General features: G+C 34.6%; 1 protein-coding gene across 1 annotated transcript in view; it reads left to right on the forward strand.

The window, feature by feature from the left end:
• GRIA2 (glutamate ionotropic receptor AMPA type subunit 2) overlaps window positions 1-15136 on the forward strand; it is a 182884-nt gene that overhangs the window by 132572 nt on the left and 35176 nt on the right. Inside the window, exons 10-12 of the mRNA XM_027866825.1 lie at window positions 439-645; window positions 1182-1552; window positions 8030-8228. Of these exons, the coding sequence (XP_027722626.1) occupies window positions 439-645; window positions 1182-1552; window positions 8030-8228 (777 nt within the window). The remainder of the gene's footprint in view (window positions 1-438; window positions 646-1181; window positions 1553-8029; window positions 8229-15136) is intronic.

Here is a 15136-nt window from a genome sequence, read left to right on the forward strand (position 1 = left end):
AGGAAAGGTATTGGAAAACTTATTTAGCTAGAAACTACATATTTACAGATGGGAGAAGAGAATGTATGTGTGACATCTATTCTATTTTTCATATTTACAATGATCCTAATAAGAGTTACAGTAGTTATTTTGGAGGTGAGATAAAAGATGTTTTCCTGGAAAGTTTTACATACATACATATTTGCATGTATATATATATATATATATATACATATATATAATATATATGTATATATCCATATATGTATATGTGTATAGCCTTACATGACTTATGACTACATCATATCTTCTAATGAATAATTCTAAAATGTTAAGTTGATTGAACAAAGAAGCAAATCAGCTACCCATAAGAGCTTTGGGAGTTACCTAGGTATAATTTAAAGTATATGATGAACACAGTTGCTTTCAGTCAGTTGAAGCATAGTTTTTTCTAAACAGGAATCCCCATATGTCATGATGAAGAAAAATCATGAAATGCTAGAAGGCAATGAGCGATATGAAGGCTATTGTGTGGATTTGGCTGCAGAGATTGCCAAACACTGTGGATTCAAATACAAGTTGACTATTGTTGGGGATGGCAAGTATGGGGCCAGGGACGCAGATACAAAAATTTGGAACGGGATGGTTGGAGAGCTTGTTTATGGGGTAAGAACATATTGTACAATTTTTTTTTTGCACTTTAATTAAAACTATTCAACTCTATTGCTGATATATTTTCCCTCCAAAAGTCCATATATCTGGATTCTTATAACATCACTGGGGGTAAACAAGCTCATATTCATGTGAAATAAACATTTCAAAGATTGGAAAATTCAACCAGAATTTAAAAAACAGATTAACTGAAAGAAGGACCATAATTTATGTTTCCTCTCCCTTTAAGCAGATGGCCAAATCCTTTGTTCTAATTCTGGAAAGGGCATGTCAGAGAAATAGAGATTCAGAATAAAGATATGCTTACCATAGTCAAGCCAGATGGGTGTATTGTGTATATTGAAAAAGCAGGGATATTTTGGGGAGTAAATGGCTATTTTATTTCCCCTTTCTCAGGACTCTACCCGTAAGGTGATCACTGGCATTTCCTTGCTAACCTAGTCTTCATCTCCAGTTGAAGGGATGGGGCCATCAGTCCTTACTAAGTATGACTCTCTAAGTATTCTGATCTCCTTTTGTTTCCCTTACAGAAAGCCGATATTGCAATTGCCCCATTAACTATTACACTGGTGAGAGAAGAGGTGATTGACTTTTCTAAGCCCTTCATGAGCCTCGGGATCTCAATTATGATCAAGAAGCCTCAGAAGTCCAAACCAGGAGTGTTTTCGTTTCTTGATCCCTTAGCCTATGAAATCTGGATGTGCATTGTCTTTGCCTACATTGGGGTCAGTGTAGTTTTATTCCTGGTCAGCAGATTCAGCCCCTACGAGTGGCACACTGAGGAGTTTGAAGATGGACGAGAAACACAAAGTAACGAGTCAACTAATGAATTTGGGATATTTAATAGTCTCTGGTTTTCCCTGGGTGCCTTTATGCAGCAAGGATGCGATATTTCGCCAAGGTTGGTTACATGCCCGTTTCAACTTTGTGCATTTTAGGTCTCAAAAAGATGTTCGTGGTACCTATAGATTTACTCTAAAGATGAAACCAAATGCCAACTTCTTGTCCAAGGAGTTTTAAACTCCCGCAAGGGCAGATTGTTGGTCATGGGCAGTGAAATATTTGATCACCACTCAACAAGTGCTGAACATGTATTTCTCTGGTGAATTTATAAGTACCATGGAGAGGCTATAAAATGCATAAGGTCTCTGTCATTCTATGCCTTCTTGGAGGGGTACCGTGTTTTTGCTGCATATTCCTATTTTACAGTTATCTGTGTATCTAAACCACAGAACTGTATATGGGAACAACAGGTAACTTGATTCTAGATCTTCAGAAGCAGCAGGTCACCCCCAAAAGCTATTTTACCTATTCCTTGACCCATTCTTCACCCACAACAAACAATGAGATGAGATCAAATCATGGATGTCACTTGGCAAACTTAGGTTGTTAATTAAAAAAAAAAAGTGGTATACAATAATTTCCAAGAATCTAGGGAAATTTACCAGGGCCACAATAAGGATGATTTATTAAAAATGTTGGGAAACACATGAATGGCATAGTATGGAATCAATTCAGAAACTTGTACTCTTGATAGTATTTTTACTGAATCTGGTAATATTGGACATATATATATTTATGTACATATATACATATCCAATTAAATGAATGAAGTTATACTGTAAAAATAAAAAATAAATTACCAGATTGTACACTTAAATAAGAAGTAGAACAGAGCAACAATCTTCTATTATGGAGGAATGACTCAGTATCCTTCCAGTTTTAGTTATATGATATAACAATCATGCAGCTGGTATACTTTTATTTTACCTTGACCTGTTTCAATGCTTTGCTTATTAGTTAAACCACCTCCCTAAGAAAAAGGGTTTGTCTTTTTTAATCATCATTTGTATATGTCTTCATTATAATGATGTAATATATCCTTAATATAAAGCATATTTATTCATGATTCCTGAGACTTTAGGACTATAGTGATATCTGTGCCTTAAAATGCTAAGGGTAGGAACAAGTGACCTCTTAGGTTTCTTCAAGCTCTAAATTTCTGGTCCTAATATATACTAGTGCATTACATTCTAGGATAGTACATCTCAGGAATGAGTTGGGATGTAAGAACTGATGAGGCACCTTTGGGTATGCCAATCTGACATTATGCCTTTTAGAATTAGTGCTAATTCTGTAGTCAGCTGTGGATATGGAATTTTTTTTCAAAATATTTATAACAGCATGATAGAAATAATCTTGGATAACAAATAGTTTCACTAAATGACATCTGAAATGTTTTCCAATTCTAAGATTCTATGATTGTATATCAGTAACAATGATAGAATGAAATAACTCATGAAGTAAAAGTAAAAAGGATTTGTGGATATTTCCTTAACAGTAAGGCTAATTTGTGTCAGTAAGGATAAAGCACAGAGGATTGGAATCTTTGGTCCAGTATCTGTATCATTTCCTATTTTTATGGTTGTACCAGAATACAGGGACTAGGAAATACTGGTTGACCACTGTGTGCCATTAAGCTGACCTTTGGTGTATCAAATAAATGGATCGCTTCATTTCCAAATTTCATTCACCCAGGTTTTTAATAGAAAGAAGTGGCTTAAATTGAGGAAGAGGAAGAAAAGAAGTACCCAGTTCAGATAATCTCAATCAACTACTCAACTGGGTTTTATGAACCTCCCTTTTTCGGACACGTTGATTTTAATATTTCCTGAATGATTTAGGCCTTAGAGAAGGGTCACTGAAAAGTAATGGTTGCCTGGTCTTGAGGTAGAAGGCCAGTTTTTATTTAGCTGAGTAGTCAGATCTTAGGGCTTTTATCTATAGGAAGTCCTTTCTTTCCTTGGGATGGATTTTTTTTTTATAATATTCCTAATTCATTGTTTTTCTTACCTCTTTAGGAGGTAAATTAACTCTAAAGTATATGTGCTTGGATTTCAAAAACCAGAAGAGAAAGTGATAGAAGTACGGAAAGTAGATATGACATGATGCCCAGCCATACTTTAATTTTCCAGGGCAGTGGAAAATTGGTAAATATATTGTACAAAAAAAAATGAAAGGAACAAATCTACTCAATTTCAAATAATTGAGTCAGGTGTCCTATGGCTTGATGCCTCTAAAATAGTCCGGTTGTTGAAAATACTTCTGCCTATCTTAAATCTATGAAGAACCACATTTATGAATTCCAGAGCAGATAGTTTGATTAATTTAGTTTAAGAGCATGTCTTAGTATATGAACACCTTCAGAACTTAGAAGGAAGACAAATGAGTTACTCTATGCCCTATATCAATTAAATTTTTTGATGATTGAGGACTATAAGTCTCCTTTTGCTTATTACAAAAGCACTGTGATACTCTCAGTTAATTAAAGGATTACTATTTTATGGAAAGGTCCTGGTGTTAAAACATGGCCTTTATCCTCAGGTACTAAGCCATGGCGGGTAGTTATTTTGGCTCCTGCTTCTTAGTAGGGGTGGTAAGACTGCTTGTCAACAGAGCTGAAATCTTAAATCTACCTGTAGAGACATGGGGAATGAGGTGAACCCTGGCACTATGAAAGAACACCAGAAAGGAGGATAGATATCTTGGCTTGGAGGCCTGCTTGATGCTATAGAAATGTTCCCCTTTCTTTGGCAAATCTTCATTTCTTGGATAGTGCCTATGGTAAATGGGCATGTGAATATGTACATATACTTAACATATTTACTGGTTTTTACAGAGTGGAGACTTCTTGTTACCTATCACTGACAAGGACTGTCTTGAAACCAAACAAACTATTTATCTTAGGGCTCAAAATTGTTTCTTGAGAAAGCATCTCCAAAAGCCCATTGTTGGCAATGTGAAAATGGAATTCATATTACAGAAAGTCAATTTACAGGCATATTTTCCAAGAACCCATTTGTATCTTTGGGTACCTCTGCACAACTATTGTTTTTAGTTGTATGTGATGTAAAGATGGGGAGAAATGGTGATTGTGAGTAGAAATATTTTAAGTAAGTCAAAACTTTTAACTTTTCAGTGTGAAATGAGGATTCAGAGCTGTTCGGTGAATTCTTTGAGTCTAGGAAGAGAGATAAGGATGGAATATCAACAATAAAAGGGTGTATAAAAATGCTAATATTTGAGATGGTAAATTCTTTATCATCTCTTTCACCAAAATATTTCTAATGTAAAATCAATTTGTGAAACAAGTAAAATGCAATATAAAATAAATATTATCTAATTTATTATTTAATGGAGCATGCTGAAACCTAGTCATATCTGAATGATCTGTTGAATTAGCTAAATTAAACCTTTTCTCTCAGTTTAATATTAGGTTTTCCTTCACCCTTCGGAAGAATTGAAACACAGAAATGAAAGGAAAGATTTCCTGAAGGTGGTCTATTCTTCCTGAGTTTCCCTGCATTTTGTTTGTTTTGTTTTGTTTTGTTTGTGTATCGGTTTTTCATACTGGGTTTCCCTATCTTGCCCAGGCTAGAAGTGCAGCAGCCATTTACAGACCTGATCCCACTATGGATTGGAACAGGAGTTTTGACCAGATCCATTTCTGACCTGGGTGGATTTGCTTCTTTTTAGGCAGCCTCGTGGCCCCTTACTCAATATGGATTACTGTATTGGTGCTGGACTTATTGTGGACACCCAATCAAATTAATCTACTGCAACTCAGTACTTCTAAATTTGTCATTTACTGTCCTCAGTCTTCATGGTAGCAAATATTATAGTTGTGCAACAGGACTCCTATAATGGCAAATATCATAGATGTTCACCACCACCACCATAGATGTTAATTCCAGGTATATATATACACACACAGCCTTTGAAAAACATGTATGTATGTATGTGTGTATACATACATATGTATGCATGTATATATGTATACATACCCACACAAACACACATACATATGAATTCCACACATATATGCATACATTTTATTATATATGCTTTTAAAATATAAATTATAAATCACATGGATTAGATATATACATGTGTATGTATATGTACATGTGTACATTGATAATTTTGTATATGATTTACATACAACACACATGCATATAACTATATATACATATGCACATTCATGTTCACTCAGAACAATTATTGAATCATTCAATCAGTGAGCATTTATTAAGTGTCTAATAGGCTTTTGAGTACTGTGCTAGGAACTGGAGATACAAAGTGTCTGAACAAAAGAAGCCCAACATGTAAGAAGTTTCCATTTTAATGAAGAAAATTTTAAAAAAAGCATGTTGTATATATGCTTATTTTATTTTTCACATTTAGTGAAAATTCCTACAATGATATTTATTTTAGAGAATAAAGACGATATTGTTTTCACATTGCTTTTACAATGCTTTCACATTTCACATTATTTCACATTGACCACTCTTTTATTTCCTCCATCAAATCACATTCTTATATTGAAAACTAATAGAATAGAACTAATAGCTGAATAGAACTAATGGATGAACCAGGAAAATGAAAAAAAAATAATTTAAATGATCAAATCTCTATTTTTCCTGAAGTATTTTGGACAACTGTTTACATCAAACCAGCATATATCATTCCAGTACATATGACACACAAACACCCCACCGTGAGAGGCAAGTGTGATGTCTTAAAGCATTTTATAATGGGAACAGAACCAAATATTTTTATTCCTGTAATATATTGACTATTACATGTGGGGCTATAAAGTCAAAAGAAATTACCCTGCACTATGAGCTTTGTTTTAAGGGATGCTAATAACCAGGTACTGTATCTGCCTTCTTAAATACAAGGTACTTGCCATATAATTAAATCTTCAGTTGTTAAGGGGCAAATAATGGTCTCTTAAAAAAAGTAACTCTTTCCAAATTAGGAGTTTCCCAAAATTTAAAAGAAAAATCCCTTCTGTAATATAAATAGAACAACTCCTAGGACTGCCCTATCCAGCATTTTCCTTTTGTTTTTCTATCATACTTACTTTATCTTTTCTTTCTTTATACCTTAATCATAAAGGTAATTTAGGGTGATTTCTGGCTAATATTTATTTTTTTCTTCCTCCCACCATGTATTGTTACATAGTTTTTCTTCCCTTCTTAATCCTCTTCTTATAATTTAACTATTAAAATCCCTGATTATTTGCAAGGGCTCTCAGCAAAGAATTTGATTCAGTAGGAATGTGTTCTCCATAGGTTTGTCCACAAAGGGAGTTAAGAGTGATATTTTGAAGAATCTACCTGTTTTCTTGTTTTTTTTTTAAGGGCCTTCAACTGAAAAAAAAATTTAAAAAAAAGATTCGACTAAAGAGTGGCTTAATTGTTTGAAAAAGCATAGTTCCTAAAAACAGTGATGAGAGTTGCTATATCAGTGACCAAGGGATATCACATACCTCATATACATTCATATTCCTATCTCATTTTTTCACTCATTTTTTGCAACACACTGCAATCTTTGCATAAGCCTTCTTCTAACAGAGATGGTTTCAAAGTCCATTAGGAATTTGAAAAGCCTTATTGTATTATTAAGAACTGATTTATCATTGAAGCAGTTTTGGTTTTTATTGTGTTTTAAAATGATTTATTTTTTTTCTGGCAATGTTTTTCCTTGAGTTTTCTGTTTTCTTTTTTCTTAAGCAGGAAGTGAAAAAAAAAAGTTCAGAGCCACTTATCTGCTGAATTAAAGCATCAGATACTTCATAGGGATTACATTTTTTTCCTAATCCTTTGTTTGTAATGACAAGTTACCTTCATTTCCTCTCTTGAGTTATGTTCAGTGGCTACATTTCACAAAGCACTTTAGAGTTTGGTAGTTGGGAACATTTTTCTAGCAACTGAAGCAGGGTATTCTTTGGTCAAATGGTACTCTTCTCAGTTAGGTGAAAGGTTGCTTGACTGATTGACTCTATTCTTTCCCTAGCTGTCTCCAAAAATCAAGGCAGGTTGAAGCCACAAGAGGTTGTGCATCTGTTTGTATGTATGTTAATTGATTTTATTTTTTAGTTTTGATCTGAATTTTCCTGTCTCTGTGATTCTATCATCCATTTTTCTTTGAATTGTACATAGACAGTTGAATGAGAAAAATATCAACATTTGGTGCATTAATTTCACAAAGTATTTGAAAAGTTTCTTTTCAGGACCTTACAACACTGAAGAATTGGACACTATCACCTTGCAAAGCAAACTGATGTTTGAAGTCTGGACATTTGCCATTCTTAGAAAAGCTCCTTGAGCTGTTTACCTCCCATCTCTTAAAACCTTATAATTTCTGGTTTCATTAACAAGCAGAGATACAAAAACAAAAACAAAACAAAAAAAAAGGATGATCTGACATAGCCTCTGATATTATAATTCAGTATTTGCATAAAACTGATAACTTTTCTTTTTCTTAGGACATTCATTTCATTTTTACAAATCCATTTCATACTTGTTACTAGATCCCTGTCTGGGCGCATTGTTGGAGGTGTGTGGTGGTTCTTTACCCTCATCATAATCTCATCCTACACGGCTAACTTAGCTGCCTTCCTGACCGTAGAGAGGATGGTGTCTCCCATTGAAAGTGCTGAGGATCTTTCCAAGCAAACAGAAATTGCTTATGGAACATTAGACTCTGGCTCCACAAAAGAGTTTTTTAGGGTAAGATATTATTTTATAGCTCCTTATGTTGGTTTTAAATTCTTTATTTTCTTAATCTCTTTTATTTTCCTCCCTTTTTTCATCTGTTAAAAGGTTGTTGTAAGACGGTAATTGGTAACAACTGTACTACAAATACATGCACCACATATGAAATTGCCTGGGGAATTCTCATGTTGGCTTGTACTTTATTGTCTTATATCTAGAACATAATTGAAACAAGAAATGCTTAAATTGGGGCATTTTCTTAATTATCTCTTTATAAAATGCTATTTCCTCTTGAAGTAGGTGTCTCAGTCTTTGGGTTGGCCCTACAAGTTATAAGGAATGGCCTTAGAAAGTACTATTTAAAGTTGAGAAAACTGTTCTAATTAATGTTGGTGGATAGTCTTGTGTCTGAATCAAATGTTAACTCCATGATAATATTGAGCTTACTATTCCAGCATCCCAACAGAAAAAATTATAATGGTCTTAAAGTACTAGATCCAAAATGGATAGTAGAGTTATAATCTATCTAACATGTATGCTCCTTCTTTGATTGGTACTTTGTCATTTCTGCTTCTGTATGAGGATGCACCAGGGAACTAATGCTTCAAATTTAATTTGCTATAATTAATTTTGTCACATGAGTTCTTTCCCCTAAAGTCATAGAGGAGATTGATTAATCTATCTCTTAAGCTTGACTCTAAGCTGAGACTGAATCAATACATGAAATCCGGGCCACATTTGTATTATGTCTAGGTCTAGGTCATGTTAATTCTCTGTTAAGTTCAGGAAATAATTTGGTCAGTCCTAAAGATAGCAGAATGGAGTCTAGTCAAAGTCATGTCTGGTACATGTCTGGTGCACCATTGCCTATAAGCTCCCTATGAGGCTCCTCTTCAAACTTTTGGGGTTAGAAAACTTTCATAATAGGTTCAGAGAAGGATAGAAGACCCCAGCTTGGGTATGGTTGAAAGGTTAAGATTCTCAACACTTTATTCTTCATGTGTCTAAAGCATACACAGAAACTTATAGTTGATCTATATTCAGAGAGCCTTTGACTTCAAAATAATACTTACTCTTGCTATTATACTATAAATTATTATCAATGAAAATGTGTACTATAGGGGGTGTTGACAAGTGCTCTAAATGAGTTAGATCATCATGTGTTGTTCTTTGTTTGTTTTATGATATTGTGAGGCAGTGTGACATGGTAGATAGAGCTAGTTTTGAAGTCAAGAAGAACCGAGTTCTGACACATCCTGCCTGTGTGTGGACTGGAACAAGTCCCTTAGTTTCTCAGGGACGTAGTCAACTCTGTAAGACTATAAGTTACAGACACATTACTGACCTTCATTAAAGATAGATTGTTCTTACATGGGAGTTCCCTATGTCAATAAAGTCAAAGATTCAGTCACTATCCCTCTCGTGTTACTGGTTCTAACAGGAATTAGCTCTAAAAAAAACCTTTTTGAGGGTGGTGAGGTAGTGACTTACATCTGTTTCTTTTGAAATAACATTAAGGTTTTTTTTAATGCTTATAGAAGTAACCATAATTTTTCTAAGAGATCAGGGTTTTAAGAGCATTCTAACATTTCTCATGATTAGCACTGTCTGTACTTTTGGCATAAAGTATTGGCTCAAGCTGGAAGATTTCAGGGCAGCTTTAGTTGGGAAAGTGTACAAACACCTATATCCTTAATTCCTTAGCCACACAGAGCAAATAGCTCAGTATTCAATAGTCTTCACAGGCTAGGGGTTTACTTCCCAGCATAATACAAAGTACACCATATTACAATATTACACATATTACTGTACCAGGGGACCTGATGCGCATTCTCCACATAATCACAGGCAGAGCATGCTGCTGGCTCTATCCCTCTGCTCTCTTTCCTTTCTCTGGGTCACACTGGCTTTTTCTTGTAGGTCCTCCAGGGTAGGAAGGAAGACCTGGAGAGATAATTGGTACATGCAGTATCTTAGAGAAAGTGAGCCTTTTTCCACTTCAGAAATAGATTATGAGGTTGTGATAGTCTATTTCCCCTTTGTTGTAGGGAGGAGATATTGGACATATAAACTACTAAAATTCAATCTCTTTCAATCTTTAGTTACCAGTTCAGAGTTCAGTAAGAAGAAGACCTCATAGATCCTCTAATGGTTCTGTGACCTTCTGGATGGGGACAGGACTTTTACATAGTTTTATCTTCCTCATCATATTTCACTTACTCTTCCTGCCTCCTTTCATTTTATATTCCAGCCTAAGTTACTTGCTAGTTATGCTCGATACTCCTCATTCCCACATCATATCCTTGATTTTAGTCTGTCCATCTTTATATCCCAGCCAACTCTGGAAGATACACCTTCCACATCTCTGCCTCTCAGCATCCTTGTTTTCATTCAAGGCTCTTCTGCATAGCCTCCCTTGATTAAATGTTACTGGTACTGTTCTCTCCCTTCTCAAAGAACTTCAGATTTACTCATCTGCATGTTTATTGCATTCCACCCCAGCTTATCTGCAAAATTGAAATCATGTTTTGATATAATTGGTTTCCTTTGTAATTTTAAGCATTTTATTTTATGCATTCAAAAGCATTATTCTGAGGAGTCCATCAGCTTCACTGCCAAATGACATGGAACATGTTAAGAATCCTCGATCTAGTCCAACCTGTGGGGGGAAAAAAATGTCACTAAAGCTGAACTTCAAGAAACCTTTTTTTTTGTAGATCTCTTTGTTATTGTTACTGTTCATTCACCTCAGTCATTACTAACTCTTTATTACCTCGTTTGGGATTTTCTTGACAAAGATACTGGATGGGTTGCCATTTCCTTCTCAAGCTCATTTTATAGAAGAGGAAACTGAGGCAAATAGAGTTAAATGATTTGCCCAGGGTCAAACAGGTATTAAGTACCTAAGGATGGATTTGAACTGATTCCAAACCTGATGGTCTAACCACTACACCATCTAGCTGCTAATAAAGACCTCTAGTGAAAAGGAATTCATCATCTCCCGAGGTAGCTTATCATACTTTTGGATAGCCACATCATATTGGCAATAATAACAATAACAACAACAACAGTAATAATGTAATAAATATATTCTTTAAATATTTATAGGTAGAATTTATATTGTGCTTTAAGTTTTACAAAGTGCTATTAGGAATATTTCATGATTGCCTGCTCAGCTGATTATACCTGCACAGATGAATTTTGGGTAACAATGGAACCAATTTCTGATCATTTTAAAGCATCACTAATTACTTAGTATTTAATAAACTTATTTAGCAATAAAATGAGTATTACACAAAGTACCCACTTTTGAATGACACTAAATTTGGGATTGTACAAAGACGGCTGCAATTACACAGGGCACTGTTGACCAAATTTCATAAACACTATTAATGTCTAATAATTTGGTTACTCTGATCAAAGGGATTAGAAAATCCTGCTTTTAGCCCTTAAAATGCTGCCTGAAACATTATGACCACATGTATCTATCTACAAATTCTCACAAATGTACTCAAATGTGATTTTATGAGAACACTAATGTGAATATTCCTTCCTGGAATAGAGATCACAACCCATCCACACCTCTACCCATCTGTCAATACATATTTCTTTGTGTTTTTTGCTTATATATTACTTTGATGATATTCTTTATGTTAAATGTCATCTGTGCTTCCTTGTTTGCAATGTGTTGCAACCATGCATTATCCTCTGGGTGATACTCTGATTCAGTTTTTCTGGGACTTCAGTGTTGCATATCATAAAGACATTATTTGTCTTTAGCTCACAAAATACTAAAAGATATTATACTACAAAATGCAAAAAAAAAATACTAAAAATAGTAGCTTGTAAATACTAAAAGATACAGTAACTTTCATTTAAAAAATACTACTTTTAACTGAGAAATACATGCAGAATAAGATTTATCAAATAGGGTGAAGACATTTAATTGGGATATCTTTTCATGTTATTGAATAATTGATGTTAATTAACCAGGGTCCCTATAAAGTCCATGACTACAGTAATACTATGGTATTGGTGGGGATAGCACTGGAAATTAAAACTCCCAGGTGTTAGACAAAGATGCCTACACCTCCTCTCACTAGCATTGTCTGTGGGTCCTTGGGCCCTAAAGGGACTGATAACTGGTTAAACCAGTGGTTGGTTTGTAGCTATAGGCAGATGGCTCATCTGGGAGCCCAGCCTGATAACAGTGAATAAATGACTGGAGTGGGTTGAAGATAGAGCTGAAGGGGCAAACTCTATGTTCTCTGTCTTTCTGCCAGCTTGCTAACAGACCCACAACTGCTAATTATACAGAGAAGAAGAATTTCCCATCTGCTGTTTAAACACACACACGCGCACACACACACACACACACACACACGCACACACACACACACACACACACACACACACACTCTGGCTTTTTCTCTTTATTATTTTCAGTCAGGTAGGGAGGCCTACATTTTACTTTGTTGTCCACATATACTCTAAATACTAGGAAGCAAATTATTTCCTAATTACTCATCCTTTTCCATGTCACCTTCCTATCTTCACTCATACCAAAAACTATCAATGTTAAGGTTGCACCACGATGAGAAGTTAAGTTATTGTACCAATTTAAAACATGAGGCAGCATGGTGTAGCAGGTCTGGAATCAAATTCCCTATGGCCACTATCTAGGTGCCCCTGGAAGTCATTTGACCTCATTTTCCTCATCTATAAAATGGGGATAATAATAACACTTATCTCAAAGGGTGGATATAAGGCTCAAATAAAATAATATAGAGAAGGTGCCTTATAAATTTTAAAGTGCTATGTATAGAGCAGTTATATTTATTAATATTACACATTCTACAGGGGCAGTTATTGAGAGCAGTGCTTAGGAAAGATAAGTAATAGATTTAAGGTGAGGCAGAACTCAACTAGCCCACTTGAAAATAGAACCCAGTCCTCTCTTCTAAATTTTAATTAAGCTGTCTTATAAATTGGAAACTTTCATTAGAAGAGAAAAATGATTTCCATAAAATACAAGAAAAATACTTGACTTGGTATTTTATGTTCCTTCCTCCTACAAATACCATGTTAAATTATCAAGTTGAAAATCTGTACTTTCAGATTCCTAGGCAGAGAATTTAGAAATGAACACTGCACACTATTACTGATTGAAGGAAGTAATGAGTAGGTACTAGCCTCAAAATCTACTTGTGGGAATAGGCTATCAGATCAATATAATTATCTTTATTTAAAGATTTATCAGTAAATGAACACACATTTCCTTCTTCTAGCCAGAGGTGGAATAATGCAAGTGGATGGTAAGCCTATCACCCTTAAGTGATGCTGAAAGGGCAGAGTCTGCATCTTCATTTCCAAGGGTTCTCTGTGCCTAAAGTGCCATCATTTCCTTAGGGAGTCAGAAAATGGTAGAGTCTGACTCATTTCAGATCTGCTGATTTCCACTAATTACAGTGGCACTGTAGCATACCTATAATTAAGAGAGAATTAGGCTTTCAATTATAAACTGCTATTTTGGGTGTTGCACATCTTAGCAATTTCTTTTCTCTATAAAATAGGACAAAAATTGAAACATCTAGGATGTTTTCCTGGATGATGTTTCTGGAGGACCTATATACATTATGCACATGCATAGACTCATAAACCTCTTAGAACTGTAAAGCTCCTTCAATTATAATTAAGTTTCTTTCACTGCAATGCATGATGTAGCAAAGTTTGTAGTGAAAAGAGCTCTGGAAATGGAGTCAGGAATGTCTGTTAGAGTTTTTCCACTCCCACTTACTTCGTAACCATAGGTAAGCTACTTCACCATTCTCAGTCTCAGTTTCCTATCTATAAAATGGAAATCTTAAAATTTCCTCTCCCTACACCAGGGAATTGTGGTGGGAATCACAAATAATAATGTAGATAATGTACTTTTAAATAATAAAGTAATATACACAACAAAGCTATTATTATTATTAATTTTTACTATTACTACTAGCATTTATATTACATTTTAAGACTTGCAAATTACTTTACCAATATCTCATTTTATTCCTACAACAATCCTGGTGGTAGGAGCTATTTTTATTCTCATTTTACTCATCTGGAAACTGAAGCAGACAGAGATTAAGTGACTTGCCCAGGGTCGCACAGTTAGTTAATGTCTGAAACAATTTTAACTCAAGTCTTACTGATTCCAAATCCTATGTTCTATCTACTGTGCCATCAAACTGCTTATAATAATAATTATTATTATGATTAAAATTATAATAATGATTATTATCATTATGACCATAATAATAACTAGTAGTATAATTATTAGGCTTTAATACTTGAAAAAATCTTAGAGAATATCTTGTCCAATCTCCTTATAATTAACAAATTCTCTCTTAGGGAAACTGAGGCCCAGAGAGATGGAGTGATTTGTTCAAGTTCCACAAAGAGTAACAAATCCAGAATTCAGTTTTAGATTCTCAGATGCCTAATCCAGTGATCTTTCTACTACAACACTTTTCCTTCAAGTCATAGTATGGACATTCCTATATGTCCTTCATGGTATGTTTTATGCAACTTCTCTCTCCTATGCTCTTAAGCCTACAATGGTTGGGATGCTTATAATTTTTATTCCTTTGAAATAATGCTCCTCCATTATTTCCAACCATGAAGCATGTGGCCCAAATGGTTTAGAGTGTTTACACTTATATTTTAGACATAGACTCCTCAAGTTTACTCTTATTTTTTTTTCCTCTTTTGCCCTATATTCTGAAGCTAGGTCAACAGCTTGATCTGAAATTATTTTTAAATGTGTGATTGAGGTTGTGAAGGCCTTGAGAAAACAATGTATTGTGCAACCAGGACTGTTAGACTTATCCATGTTATCCTGTAATAAGGTAAAAATTATCTTTTATTTTTGCTTTTTTTTT

The sequence above is a fragment of the Vombatus ursinus genome, unplaced genomic scaffold (genome assembly GCF_900497805.2).
Source record: "Vombatus ursinus unplaced genomic scaffold, bare-nosed wombat genome assembly UNPS02014784.1, whole genome shotgun sequence".
NCBI lineage: Eukaryota > Metazoa > Chordata > Mammalia > Diprotodontia > Vombatidae > Vombatus > Vombatus ursinus.